Source organism: Hibiscus syriacus, unplaced genomic scaffold (genome assembly GCF_006381635.1).
Source record: "Hibiscus syriacus cultivar Baekdansim isolate YM2019G1 unplaced genomic scaffold, ASM638163v2 tig00012635_pilon, whole genome shotgun sequence".
NCBI classification, from domain to species: Eukaryota; Viridiplantae; Streptophyta; class Magnoliopsida; order Malvales; family Malvaceae; genus Hibiscus; species Hibiscus syriacus.
The window spans coordinates 48,783-64,135 of record NW_024062287.1 but is presented as its reverse complement, the minus strand read 5'-3'; the positions used below and the strand labels follow the sequence as shown (position 1 = coordinate 64,135).

General features: G+C 37.1%; 2 protein-coding genes across 2 annotated transcripts; one reads left to right on the top strand and one right to left on the bottom strand.

The window, feature by feature from the left end:
- Nucleotides 1–6,115: 6,115 nt before the first annotated feature.
- Nucleotides 6,116–8,193, top strand: LOC120205703 (acyl carrier protein 2, chloroplastic-like). Its single transcript, XM_039205538.1, has 4 exons — nt 6,116–6,256; nt 7,181–7,309; nt 7,651–7,773; nt 7,945–8,193. The coding sequence occupies exons 1-4, from the start codon at nt 6,206–6,208 to the stop codon at nt 8,071–8,073; spliced, it is 432 nt and encodes a 143-aa protein (XP_039061469.1). The 5' UTR covers nt 6,116–6,205; the 3' UTR covers nt 8,074–8,193.
- A 1,600-nt stretch (nt 8,194–9,793) lies between these two features.
- LOC120205704 (putative disease resistance protein RGA1) lies at nt 9,794–11,005 on the bottom strand. Its single transcript, XM_039205540.1, has one exon. It carries the CDS (start codon nt 11,003–11,005, stop codon nt 9,794–9,796), a length of 1,212 nt encoding a protein of 403 aa, XP_039061471.1.
- Nucleotides 11,006–15,353: the final 4,348 nt, after the last annotated feature.

The following is a 15,353-nucleotide window of genomic DNA, read 5'->3' as shown; positions in this document are numbered from 1 at the left end:
TTTTAGTATATTAATTAATACAAAATAATATTTGTTTGAAGGTAGTGCAAACTGCTAGAATATGAAATTTTGATAAATTATATATTGAAAGTAGTGGAAAGTAAAGGATTTACATCTTAAGCTTAGTGATGCTTATATTTTGATTTAATAATAATAATAAAAATAATAAAGTGTTAAAGTGAGTGCATTTTGTTTCTTTAATTATTATAGTCGAGGACGACTTGCAATAAGTCAACCTCATTTTATTTTCCAGTATGATTCATAAATTTTAGTATGAAATATTTCTATAAACAAATTCATCAAGTTTTATGAATTATTTTGGGTATGAACTGCCCAAGTATGATATTTATGATGATTAATTCTAAATATTTACAGTTATCATATGATTTTCAGTTATCAGATGATTTACAGTTATCATATAATTACAAAATATATATATTACAGATTAATACATGATTTTATGATGATAAATATAAGTTCATTGTATGTTGCATTGAGAGTCGTAGGTACATTTGGCATGCCATTAAGTGAATACTTATCATTTCATCTTTGGTATATTTGTATATCAATGTTCAGTTATCAGTTCAGCTTTGGTACATTCGTGTATCAATGTTCAGCACCGTTGGTGCTCGTCCAGGTTATGATTGCACTGAAGTGCATCATATCTCAATTTTAATTATGATTCGGCACCGTGTTGTGCCTAGTGCGCACCTTAAACTCACATACCTTATATTCTCTTACATATACATTGGACTATGATAGTAAATGTGAAAGTTATGGCAATATATGAAAGAAAGGAACATAGAATTGAAAAGAAAGTTTTGGAACATTTTCGAATGAAAAGAACAAAAGTTATTTATGATATTCGATGATAAATTACATGATTTTTGATAAATCATGAGACGATGATTTTTCAGGTTTTCAGAAGGAAAAATGACTTGACTAGCAGGGTTTGAAGTTTTAATATTTTTATTTAAATTACAATTTATTGCTTATATTTTATGGATTTTACTTTTTAGTTATATTTCTGCCTCACTAAGTTTTACTTAGCACGTGATGATTTTCATGCGTAGGTTCGAAAAAAGTAGAGATCGTGAGGTGAGGAGCTTGCCAGCATCTTATGCAAAATCAAACCTACTGACAGTATCAGTAAGACATCCTAACTTTGACTTATTAGTGACATGTACATTATATCTGATGAGCTGCTTTATCATATTTATTTTTAAAAGGGTTTGTAATAGTAATTATGATTATTTTCTTTAGTTTTGTCTAATTTTAGTATTAATCATATTTATGAGTGAATATTATAAATGTTATATTTTAAATGGGTTAAAATCAAGCGATATTAGACAGTTGTATTTGGATATGAACAACACTGAACTGCCTAATTGCTGACTGAAATCATATTAGTTTTCAATGATCAAACAATATTTTATAAATGAGAAAATAACTTCAGTGACCGAAACTACTTTATAATATACGATTTTAACCAACTTTTTTTTGATTTGCAAAAATAACCAACAAAATCGCAACGCGAACTCCTATTTCGCAACACAGTTTCCAAATTCGCAACGCGAACATAGAAATTTTCGCAACGCTAATTATCGATATAGGTAAACACAACTATCGCAACGCGAATTTCGTTTTCGCAACGCGAATTTCGTTTTCGCAACGCGAATTTCGCAACCAATTTCGCAACTCAATTACCGAAATAGGTAAACATGGTAGAAAAATTCGAATTCGACAATTTGAAAACTGAGTTACGAATTTGACAAATTTGTATTGTGAAATATAAAATCTCGCCTCTTAAAGAAAAAAAACTAAAGGACATAAAATGCACTGGAGTGGTTTTCAACCTAGGACATCCCAGTTGCGAAGTCCACGTATGAATTAGTCTGCTAAATCTACGACTGTAAATGAATTGAACAAACACGAACGAGGGTATATTCATGTTTGTTCGTTCTTTCGTTTACCTTTAACCAAACAAACGAACTGTCGAAATGATTTTTTCTTTAAGAGGCGAGATTTTACATTTTGCAACACGAATTTACCAAATTCGCAACTCAATTTTCAAATTGGCGAATTCGGATTTTTGACCGGATTTTTTTCTACCGTGTTTACCTATATCAGTAATAAATTGGCGAATTTGATTTGCGAAATTCGAGTTGCGAAAATGAAATTCGCGTTGCGATGGTTTTTTTTACTTATATCGGTAATTAGCGTTGCGAAATTCGCGAAAATGAAATTCGCGTTGCAAAATTCGCGAAAATGAAATTCGCGTTGCGATAGTTGTGTTTACCTATATCGGTAATTAGCGTTGCAAAATCGAAATTCGCGTTGCGAGAACGAAATTCGCATTGCGATAGTTGTGTTTACCTATATCGGTAATTAATGTTGCGAAATTCGCTGCGAAAACAAAATTCGCATTGCGAAAATTTCTATGTTCGAGTTATGAATTTGAAATCGCGTTGCGATTTTGTTGGTTATTTTTGCAAATCCAAAAAAAATTGATTAAAATTATATATTATAAAGCATTTTCGATCATTGAAATTATTTTCTCTTTATAAATTTATATGATTAAGAAAAGAAAAAAAAATTTAAAGTAAAAAGGAGAAATTATTAAATGCAATAAAATTTTTAAGTATTTAAGTTCAGTAAAAATCAGTTGAATTGATGTGACATCTATAACTCATATTACGAGATATATATGGGCTATGAGTGTTACAGGGGACTTGGGTTTCGTAGCATGTGCAAATTTAACATTGCCCTTTTGGCTAAACAGGGTTGGATTATTCTCACTAACCCGACTTCACTAGTGAGTAGGCTCCTTCGGGAAAAGTATTTTTCCAATAGTGAGTTTATGACGACTGATTTGGGAACTCATCCATCCTATATATGGAGGAGTATTTGGAGTTCGAGAGGCTTGCTAGAGAAAGGGTTGCAATGGAATGTGCGTTTAGGCCTCTCTACCTCTGTCTGGAACAAATTCTGACTTCCAGGGAGATTGCCTTGTCGAATTGTTTCTGCTCCAGTTAATTCTATTGAAAGAGTTTCGGATCTTATTGATAGTGCCACAAACCAATGGAATGAAGACTTTATTGTTTCAAATTTTGTTGAGGAGGATGTGGAATTTTTTTTATCCATTCCGCTTTCGAGGTTCTCTCAGGAAGATTGTCGGGTATGGTGTGGTGAGAAATCGAGACTTTATAGTGTTCGCAGTGGTTACTGCCTCTTACTCCAGTCCGAATGAGACTTCTCTGCCTTGTCCGCCTTTTTAAATCGTTTTTGGGCGTGCTCGTGTCAAAGGAAAATCAAAATTTAGGTTTGGAAGTTTATTCGTAATTTTATTCCTTCTAAGCAATATTTATATGCCCGACGTTTGGTTAGAGATCCCTACTGTCCTAACTGTGTTGGGGTGAATGAGACTAACACTCATATCAGTAGAGATTGTAGGCTAGCAAGTTCAGTTTGGGTGACTCTGGATATCCATTGGGATGCTAGTCTGAACTCTTCTGATTTTTACTATTGGCTTGATTGGTTACTATCTCACTGTCATCAAGAGTAGAGACTTATTATCCTTGTTACTATATGGGCGTTATGGTATGCTTGTAATCTACACTACCATGAAGGTAAACGGTTTAGAGATGTGGATTTAGTTACCTTTATTAAAGCTCACTGTCGGGAATTTGCTTCTGTTAATGAACGTCTCTACCCAGCTACACCGCCTTCTGTCTCTCGCTGGTCCCCCGCCCTCTCATCTATGTTGCACGGGGACGGCAGAGGAAGGTCGTTTCAAGTACCCGAAACGTCCCTGGCACGAGGACGGAACAGAAACGATCGGGGTACGTATCGGCCACGGTGGCAGGGTACGGCCGAACGATACGAAGGACGTTTCGGTATTCACTGGGAATGTTTCGGGGATGGCATGTGACTAGCACATGCGTCCCCGGGATGCCATTTTGCCGTCGTTGACCTATGTTGTCTCGGCGGAGAATCGTACCCTTGGTTCTTTGAGAAGCGTCCGATGTCGTCTTAATCTGGGTATTTTACCTCGTTCTCTTTCACTTGATGATCTTCGCAGGGAAACTGCTGATTCTCGCCGAAGGTAATAATAAACTTCTGTTTTTAATGTCCATTTTTTAAAAAATTTCATTAACTTGCAATTGATTGTTTTTCTTCTTTCTTCACGTCTTTAGGAACTAAAAACTAACTGTTATGGATTCAAATCTCTGTTCTTTTTTTCTACTGAAATCTAGATACGCTGGATTGAGGAGACGGCTGCTACTGGATCCGCATGTTCTCAAGAATGGATGAAGTAATTCCCCTGATCTTGTCATGGACAATCCACTCTCACAAAACCCAAGTAATTCGAGTCGCGCTGAAGATTTAGTTTACATCCACTACATTTTTCTTCTTTTATTAAGGAGTTCTAGTCAATATGAGGATGAAAAAAACCAAGATGTGGGATGTTAGTGGAGATACTTTTGATTTATTAGGAGATGTTAACAATGTTTGATTTGTGTTGTTTAATATTTTTCTATACTTAATATTATGTTTTCAGTCTTAAGATTTGACACTTTAATATTATGATTTGATTATAGATTTTATTATTCTAGAATTAATATTGTGATTTGAATATTGAGATTTGACATTTTAATATTGTGATTTGTTTATAAATTTTATTGTTCTAAACTTAATATAGTGATTTGAGTCTTGATATTTAACTTTATTTATAATTTTTTACATCTATTTATAATTTTAAAATTATTTTATATACCGTTTTCTTACCGTCTTCGTACCTTGTAATTTTATAAATTACACTTTCATGTCCCCGTTCTCGTCCCCGTATCCTTCCCCCGAATCCATATCAGTGCAACATAGCCTCTCATTGGGTGAAAGCAAATTTCGATGCTAGCTTCAACATTTTATCCAATACTGCCTGGTCAGGTGTCACAATTCGCACCAGTGAAGCCCAAATTATGGGTGCATGTCGTCGGAGAATTCAGAGGGTTACCTCGGCTTTCGCAGCTGAGGCGGTGGCCGCTGTTCATGCAATCGAGCTGTCGGTGGACATGAGTTTTCACCGAGTAATCTTTGAGGGTGACTGTCTCTCTGTGATTTCTAAATTAGCTGATACAGCAAACGATATGTCCATGATTAGTGCCTTCATTTCTGAAGCAAAGGGTCGGGATAGGGAGCTGCATGCATGTTCTTACCATTTCTCTCCGGGCCGCTCACCTGGTAGCTACTGGGGAAGACTTTGGTACAGAGGACCAGTTTTGGGTAGAAGAGGCCCCCCGATCGTGGAAGCGCAATTGGCAGTGGACTCTCGATTTTCTGACCCTCCATAGCTTTTCTTGGTTTGGAGGTTTTGCTGCTCTCTTTGGATCCACGAGCTCTTTGTTTCATTCCTGCGGCGTTCGTTTCATCGCTCTTCATCTGGTTTTTTAGAAGCTGGGTCGAATGGTTGGCTTCTCACTTTGATAAAGTGTCTTTTGAGCTGGTTTTTCACTTTTCCTTCTGGCTTTTGTTTTTCTCGGTTTTTTGCTTTCCACCGACTGTTTAGGGAACTATGTTCTTTGCTTTTGTTTTTGGGGACTGTGTTTTGTACCTTTTATTTTTTTTTATATTGAAGCCAACGGTTCTTTCTAAAAAAAAATTAAATTATTATTATTTTGTGTATGTATATTTACATGTTTAATAAAATATGTCATTTAAAATTCAAAATTTTAAAATTAACAGAGATACATAGTATGGTTCATATTATTAAATTTTTAATTTTATCACTTATAAAATTATATTTTAATTTTTTTCTTTAATTATACCATTATACCACTAAATCATTAACGATACGATAATATGATTAACGACTATATATTATTATAACTGACGATTATCAATGTAGACATTTCATCAAAACGAAATCATTTTGATACATATGTTAACAATATAAAGATCCTATAACATAATTAAAAAATTAAAATTTAATGATATGATTTACCATAAATAAAATAAAAACAGTCTCAGTGGATCTATTTCCCCATGTGCCATGCGCAGTGCAACACAAGATTCCAACTCTTGTTGTCAATACTATAAAAACCAATCTTAAACCCTCAGATCACTCCACTCATCTTCTTACCCACACTCTCCTCGATCTCTCCGCCGTTTCTCATTTCCTTCCTATCGTATCTCAACATCCTCTCTAATGGCATCCATGGCTGTCTCATTGATCACCATGCAACCTCGCAACACCCTTGTACTTCTTCTCTCTTCTTTCTTTGTAGCTACTAACTCGTTTATTACTCTTATTCTTTGTTATTTGTTTGTTTGTTGGGTATTTTTTTTGCTCGATCTGGTTGTTGTTCAGTTGATCTGTTTTCTGATTTTATTTTTTTATGGATTTTAGTCTAATGCTGGGATTATTGCTGTTACTGAGGCTTTGCTGTTCATTTTTTTAGTTCAACTTCCATCATGGATGATTTGATCGGGTTAATCTGGGATTTGAAATTTCCTTATTTTTGTTTTGTTCTATTATCTTTTTTTGGATTTTTTCTTTCGTTTTTTTTCTTTGATTTTATTGGGATGCAAGTAATTAATTTTTTTTAATTCTAATTGTTATCGAGAACATAAGAAATGTTTTCACTTGCATGTATAATAAAGGATTTATGCTGATTTGGTGTTGCGTTTTGGTTAGTCGTTCTTCCATAGTCAATTCTGTTCTTGGGTAGAGAGTAAAAAGCAACTAACCGAAAGGAGATCTGTGTTTTGCATCTCAATAAGTTGTTCTAGGGAGGAAAACAATAGATTCTGGGTATAATTCCCTTTTAAGAAAGTTTGCGGTATTGAATTTTTGCTTTTTTCTGGACATGATATTTTATGGAATTATTGCGATAATAACATGGAACATCACATACGAATGACATAATATATGGTAAAGATGGAAACTTCAGTACCATGAGAATTCTCGTATGGTGACATATGACTTTAGTAGAAAGATATTTCTAGTGCTTATGAAATATTATTAGTACATATGGACTTGGGATTGATGTGCAAAAGTAAAGTTTCTGTTTTGCTTGGAATAAGGTGTTGATCTACCTTGGAAGATTGTTGTTTCTTCCAGAACTATTCTTTTTATGTAAATTATTTGCTGATTTTTATGCTGTTGAACGTCTTTTGACAGGCTTCAAGCAGGGTTTCTGGGTTGAAATTGGGTTCTGGGTTGAAATTGGGTTCATTTATGAAGCAGGGAAGAAGCAGCCTCTCATTTACAATGCGCCCAATGCCTGCTCGCTTGCAGATTAGCTGTGCTGTATGTTTCTCACTGAATACAATGATATTAGTTTCTGTAGTACTTCCTATTGTAGATGTGGTAGTGATCATGAGAATACACTTCCCCTATTACAATATATATATATATATATATATATATATACTTCAATTGGAGTTTCAAAAAAATATCATTAAACTGTATGTTTTCTCTGTCATACTTATCATGCCTACATGAGTATTAAAATAATGTCATCTTCTCTGTCATATGAAGGGTTTGCTGTAAATATCCTAGTCATGGTCCATAGATTTATGCAGAAATGACAGTTATACTGATGATGAACAACATAAAGATGACGCCCTGAGCTAAATGTCATTGTACAGGCCAAAAAAGAGACTCTGGATAAAGTTTGTGAAGTAGTAAGGAAACAACTAGCTGTAGAAGATGACAAACCAATCACCGGCGAATCGACATTTCTTGATCTTGGAGCTGATTCTCTCGATACGGTACTCTCCTATCTCTTTAACCCTTTGACGTTCTTTCCTCGATTTAATCTTATACAAATAAACGTAGTGTGCAAAATCAAGGGGAGCACGAATTTGTTAAATTAGTGTTTTTTTTAACTTGAAAAAGCATTACTTGTAGTTTGTGTTATAATAGTTAGAACACCATTTCAGGTTGAGATTGTGATGGGACTGGAGGAAGAATTTGGAATCACTGTCGAAGAAGACAATGCACAGAGCATCACAACTGTTCAAGATGCTGCAGATCTCATTGAGGACCTCTGCAGCAAGAAGAGTGCCTAGAAAACTAGTTAAGTCGGACAGTTCGAATGCCGATGTTTGATGTCTTTTCTTGTGTGAACTTTCATGTCCAATATGTAGGAAAACTCGTAATAAAGTTGTTGGGATTATTGGTAATGAATTTATATTTGTGTCGCTTTTTTAGTTTTTTATTTAGAGCTTCTTGCTTGTTGCAAGCTATGAGGGATTGAGTTAAAGAAACCGCAGCTGTTTCTTTAACTCCGCCGATGATTTCCCCTCCCGAACCCATGATTGAAAGGAAGCTTTTAAGCCTGAAATTAGTTGGAAAATAATTTTGAAAGCATAACTTTGCTTATTACTAGGAAGCAACTCAATTGCAGCTAAAGTCAAAGTTACTGATATCACCACCGCAGATGTTTCAGTTAGTGATCGATGCTTGCTGGATGCAAGCTTTGTAACAACCATCAAGAGGGATTCCACTAAGATCTAAGTTCCTTTCAAATGCTTCAGCTGGCTAGTGTGGCAATTGTTTGTTTAATTTGCCTTGGAGATTTTTATGGGAGAGATTAAGCTTCTCAAAGCTGCTCATGTCACCAATTTGAGGGACTTATGAGTTGACTGTGAGAAAGATGAAGCCCTTTAAACTCGGATAGCATTCCGATAGAAGGTGGTGAGGTTTAGAATGCATTCCCATATAGATTGCTTAGTTTGCCTATGGTTGAAGGAATGGGTTGCCGGGGAGGTTGAGTAGTTTAGGAGACAAAAAATTGCCAATTTCACCAGGGTGAGTTCCATCGAGCGAGTTGCCATGAAGGTGCAGTACCAAAAGCTTGGAAGAATTGAAAAGTTGTCAAGAAGAGCATCGAAAAAATGATTGGATGAGAGTCTAAGCTCTCCAAGTCTCATTCCTTGAAATGTTGAAGAGCCTCGAAAAAAAAATGAAATGTTGAAGGTTCAACTGTGAGGTACAAAACAAGTATTCACTTATGGACTACCAGGAGACATTTGCCCCTGTTGCTAAGCTGAATACTATGCAAAACCTATCGTCTTGTGCAACCAACTTTGATTGGTTAAAATAATTTAGATACCTAGAAAAAATCTGCCAGATAAAGTACGTAGTGAAGGGTTTTTTTTTTTTGACCATGAAGAAGATTCAAAGCAACACAAATATGTTGCAGTACAACCTGTAATGATTTTTCCTGTTCTTTGAAAGAAGCCTCAGAGAAGAACAGAATATAATACATAGGAATATATTTATTTATTTGAAAGAAATGTCTCATTAAAAATCCCTTCTAGTCCTATGAGGGGAAAAGAGTGCCCAACAGATAACATTGGAATTTATAAATACTGTAGGATATTAAAAATTAAAAGTTACAAACCAAAACATATAGTCATTAAGCAAGAGTTTGACAATGGAAAGCTCCCTAAAAAAGTAGCAGTTCATAAGCTTAGTGGCAAATCCGTGAAGCCGTCTGAATCCGAGACCACGAAAGTTTTAAGGGTTTTATCTTCTTCCTCCTCTGGTTCCATTTCTAAGTCTATATTTTTGCAGCAGGATACACATAGGTCTTCTAATTTAGTTAGAAATTTCAGGCTCCTTGGCAACGAAACAAGTTTAGGACAACCATCCAGAACAAGTCTTCGAAGTGATGTGAGATGCTGCATTCCTTCAAATAAGCATTCTAAATTGTCACATTCATAAAAGGCAAGGTGTTGAAGCGAAGTCCAACATCCTGCTCAAATCTCTTTCAAATGCGAAGCTTTAATAGTTATTTCTAAATATCGAAGCACAGACAAACTTTCCATGTTTTTGCATTAAAGGAACACTCCTCGTTCTCAATGCTTGCAAGCTCCGAAGCTGATCGAAAGATCTCGAAAGTTTTCGAATATTACGGCCATTGGTCAAGTCGAGGTCTCGTAAGTGCTTCAAGGTGCCGATGGAATCAGGTAAAACTGTCAAATATGAATCACATAAACGTAGTACTCGAAGATACTTGAATTTTGAGATACAGAGATTTATAAGAGAATCCTCTATAACCTCCCAGATGATAACTGTTCGAACATTTTTCGATTTCTTCAAGCGTGGAACTTTTAGCAGCTTCTCATCGATAAATGATAAATGTCGTACATTTATATCAACAAGCTCTGTTGGGGAATTCACCGTTTTGCACTCTCTTTGTGATACATCCAGTGCAAGATCATGTATCAAACCATGCATTTTGAAGGTAGAATACATGCCATAATCCTTCTCTTTTTGGATGAGGCACCTTGACCGTAACTCGTCTAAATGCCGATCACCGACAGCCTCCCACTCTTGATTTTGCTTTGGATGCTCAAGTAATCCATTTGCCATCCAAAATATGATGACTTCATTACTGTTATAGATCTCATCCTTTCTATTTAAGGACAAAAAAGCAAGACATCGTTGCAAATAAGATGGCAAATGATTATAACTCAACTTCAACACCGGTAAGATATCGTTCTTGCTTTGCTCGAGTCTCCATATTTCACTATCTCTTATAGAAATCCATTCGGATGCATCAGTTTTCGAAAACAGTAGGCTTCCCAATGTTCTCACTGCCAATGGAACCCCTTTGCATTTCTTCACCATTTCCTCCCCGATTCTCATGAGATTAGGATACCGGCTCTCATCACCGTCGTTGAAAGCCCATTTTGTAAACAAAGTCAAACATTCTTCAAGAGGGAGACCTTTCAATTCATAAGGACGAGTTGAACTAATTATCGAGGCAACCTTCAAGCTCCGAGTAGTCACAATGATCTTACTTTCGGATAAATCACCCCTTGATCTTAATAAATCCCTTAACTCAATCCATTTAACACGATTTTCATTCCACACGTCATCTAGAACCAGCAAAAACTTCTCATCATGCAAAAGATTTCTCAAACAAGTATGCAAGGCTTGGACTGTTAAATCATCACATCTTTCTCCTTTACTTATAGATTGAATGATCATCTTGAGGAATCTAACAGATCCATATCTTCAATGGTAAAGATTTGGCAACTCCATAATCATTATAAACCAATTTGAGTAAGTGTTGTTTTCCCTAGACCCCCAATTCCAACAATGGGAATGATAGGGATGTTCCCATCCTCACTGGGTTTCATCAAGAGATCAATCATGTTCTCTTTATCCACATCTCTACCAATAACATTCGAAGAGTGAATGAAAGAGTGGGTCTGTCGGTGTTGAGATACTTAAGGTAGCTAGGGTTGTTGTGCATATGATAGAGCAGTTCATGCATGTTATGCATGGGAGCTGGAATGTAGCTGATGCATGTAGTTAGTATACATGTCAAGTCTGTTAGGAAAGAGTTTCTAGAAGCTGTTAGTTTGTTAAAGGTTGTTGTGAATTAGCTATAAGTAAGTAGCTTAGGTGATGAGTAAAAGAAGTAAGCTTAATGAAAATATTTCTGATATTCTTCTTGCGTAGTTCAAGTTTTGCTTACTGCAATGCTTAACATGGTATCATTCGCTGGTTGTTCCTGAGATTGCTTCTGTGTGCTACGCTATTCTCGTGTCCATGGAGTTCTCAGCAGGAAAAACCTTCACAAACAAGAAGGTTAACATCATACTCGATGAGTCAAACTTTCTCCTCTAGAAGCAGCAAATGTTGCTGACCGTTTTGTAGTCATCGACTGGAACGGTTGCTAACGGGAGCCGCCTCACCTCCTTCTGCAACGGTGGTGAACGAGCATGGTGACTTGGTTTCGAATGTATGAATAGTATGTTGCACAAGACAGTGCACTAGCTTTTTGGCTACTGTCCATGATCAACCCTCATTTGTTATCCCAGTTCGTTGGAGCGGAGACGGCAGCGGCGGTCTGGAGTACGGTGTTACAGTTCTTTGTGAATTGGTCTACCACGGCGGTTATCAGTCTTCATTAAAGGCTTCAGTCACTCAAAAAAGGGAATAATAGCATACGCACATAACTTACTCGCTTCAAAGAAATCTGTGATGCATTAGATTCGTGCGATAATGCTATTCCTCAGGCCGAGCATGTTGCTAGCATATTGAAAGGCCTTCTACGAGAATATCAGCCATACATTGCGTTCATAACCACCATGAAAGATGCATTGTCTCTTGACAAGATCTTCTCGATGTTGATCGATGCAGAGACACAGCTTGCTGGGTTTGATTCCCGAGAAGATTCTCTCTCGATGAGCGCTCATGTAGTTCAGTCTAGCCCTGGCTTGAAAACTGTCGGTCATGGCTTCCATGATCGTATTTCTGGGCGATCTGGGTCTAGTACTGCAAGTCGAGGTGGAGGACGTGGTCGTGGCCGACCACGTTTTCAGTGCCAGTTGCATGGAAAAAATGGCCACTTGGTTGTTGATTGTTGGGACAGGTTCGATCAAACCTTTACTGGTCGGTCGGTGGATCGTGTTATGGCTCGTGGTGAGTCAGGCTCTGCTAACTACTCCGGTTTTGAGACAGATTCTGTTGGTGAGGATGATTGTGCGTACTGCATAAAAACTCATGCTGAGGCCCAGGTCTGCCATTCCTCACAGCCTCATAGTCGTGTTGCTACCACTACAAGGATCATTGGGTGGTTGACACCGAGGCTACACATCATGTAACCTCTGATTCAGCTAAGGTGCTTAATCAAACGGATCTCTCAGGAATAGGTAAAATTGTTGTTGGCAGTGGAGATTTACTTTCTATTTGAGCTATTGGTAAAACTACTTTATGTTCTTCTTCTCGAGCTTTGATGTTGAATGATCTGCTTCATGTTCCCAAGATAACTAAAAATCTTCTATCGGTCTCGAAACCTGCTAGGGACAATGGGGTATACTTTGAGTTTCATGCATCCCACTGATGTGTTCGTTATAAAGGCACTGGTGAAGTGTTGCTGCAAGGACAAGAGAAGGATAATCTATATCTGTTCCAAGTAGATTATATAAAAAATACGAGTGCTTTCTTTGAAGCTAATAGTGTTGTTGTTTCACATTATCTGTACGATTTGTGGCATAGACGCCTTGGGCATCCTGCACAGGGAACCCTTGGGCAAATATGCAAACTAATTGATGTAAATGTTAAGGAAAATGTTAATAGGATTTGTGTTGCTTGTCATATGTGAAAAACCATAAACTTTCATTTTCTAATTCATCCACTGTATAAGAGTTGCCTTTCCATCTTGTATTTACATATTTATGGGGACTGTCACCTGTTGTTTCTAATGGCTATAGGTATTATGTTAGTTTTGTATATGCTTGCACTAGACACACGTGGTTATATATTCTTATAGATAAGTCCCAAGTTACTTATGCATTTCAATTATTTCAACAGCTTGTGACAACACAATTTGGACTGAAAATTTTGGTTGTTCAGAGTGATTGGGGAGGTGAATATCGTCGGTTGTCTCGAGTTCTTGTTGAAGTTGGCATCTCTCATCATGTTACATGTCCACACACGTCAGAACAAAATAGTGTAGTGGAACGTAAACATAGGCACGTCAGAACAAATTTTGGTTGCTCAGGCCTCCATGCCAACTAGTTACTGGTCGTATGCGGTAGTTATGGATGTGCATTTGATCAACATACTTCCCTCCAGGGTATTAACTGGATGATCCTCTTTTTAGTGCATGTTCAACTAGTAGTCTGATTATGGATCGCTTAGGGTATTTGGGTGTCGATGTTTCCCTCATTTAAGACCATTCAATGCTCATAAGCTAGATTTTTGATCTCAGCCATGCACGTTCTTGGGTATCAGTTCTCAACACAAAGGTTTTCTTTGTCTAATGCCTGATAAGCATGTCAATGTCTCTCGTCATGTGAAGTTCGATGAGTGGACTTTTCCATTTGCTGGTGATAATCCTGTCAAACAGTCATCATTCGAGTTGCCTTTGAGCAGGTCTCTTGATATAGTAATGGATGTCAATAAACTGCATACTAGTGGTGTTCAAGTGCCAGATGTTCCTCAACTGCCTGTAGATACTCCTGGTCACTGCACTGCACGATCAATGTCAGATACTGAATCTACTGCTATGACTGAGGTTCCAAGTATTTGTTAATGGAGATCCTGAAATTACTGAGGACACTCAGTCAATGCCTGATGACAGAACATGAACGATAATTAGTAATGCTCATCCTATGCTGACTCGAAGTAAGTGTGGCGTATTTAAACCAAAAGTGTATACTACGTTCTTTGATGACATTGTACCAACCACAATTAAAGAGGCTCTTCAGTCAGCTCCATGGACTGAAGCAGTTCATGCTGAATATTCAGCACTACTTGAAAATGACACATGGGTGCTTGTTTCCTTACCTGCTGACAGAAATGTGGTGGGGTGAAAGTGGTTATTTAAGCTCAAACGCAACCTTGATGGGTATGTGCTTAGATACAAAGCTCGATTAGTTACAAAAGGGTTCATACAAGTCCCTGGCCTTGATTTCCAGAATACGTTTAGCCCATTTGTGAAATTCTCAATAGTGTATGTGTTTTTAACCATGGCTATTGCTCGAGGATGGGTCTTGAGATAGGTTGATATCAATAATGCTTTCTTAAATGGTGATTTGCTTGAAGACGTATATATACAGCACCCGCCAAGATTTGAACAGTGTGCTTCAGATGGTACTCCATTGGTATGTAAGTTACAAAAGGCGCTATACGGTCTTCGCCAAGCACGACGCAATTGGAATAACAAACTTAAAACCAGTGTGTTTGAGCTAGAGTTTGTTGAATCCAAGGCAGATGTGTCACTATTTGTTAGGATTCAAGATGATTGTTGTACGCATATTTTAGTGTATGTAAATGACATTATAATCATAGGAACATCTGCTGACGCTGTTAATCAGGTCATTCATATGCCTAGTACTCATTTTTGCCTTAAAGATCTAGGTGAGCTGTCATATTTTATGGGGATAGAAGTTAAGAAAATTGGCACTGGTTTGGTGCTGCGTCAGCGAGCTTATATTTGCGAGTTGTTGAAGAAAACTAATATGAGTCAAGTAGCACTTGTGTGTATTTTGATGGTTGCTGCTGATCAAAGTAGTAATCTACTAGCCAATGCTCGAGAGTATCACAATATTGTGGGGGCTCTCTTATATGTTTGCCATACTCGACCGGATATAGCGTTTGCAGTCAATAAAGCAGCCCAGTTCATGCAGTCTCCACGAGAAATACATTTGGTAACAGTCAAATGCATCATGCGTTATTTGGCAAGATCACTGGACTATGGGTTGGCGTTTTCAAACAGTGATGCTAGGCTGTGTCTCAAAGCCTTTTCTGATGCAGACTGGGCTGGTGATGCTAGTGATCGTCAGTCCATGTCTGGGTATTGTGTTTTTCTTGGAGGATGTTT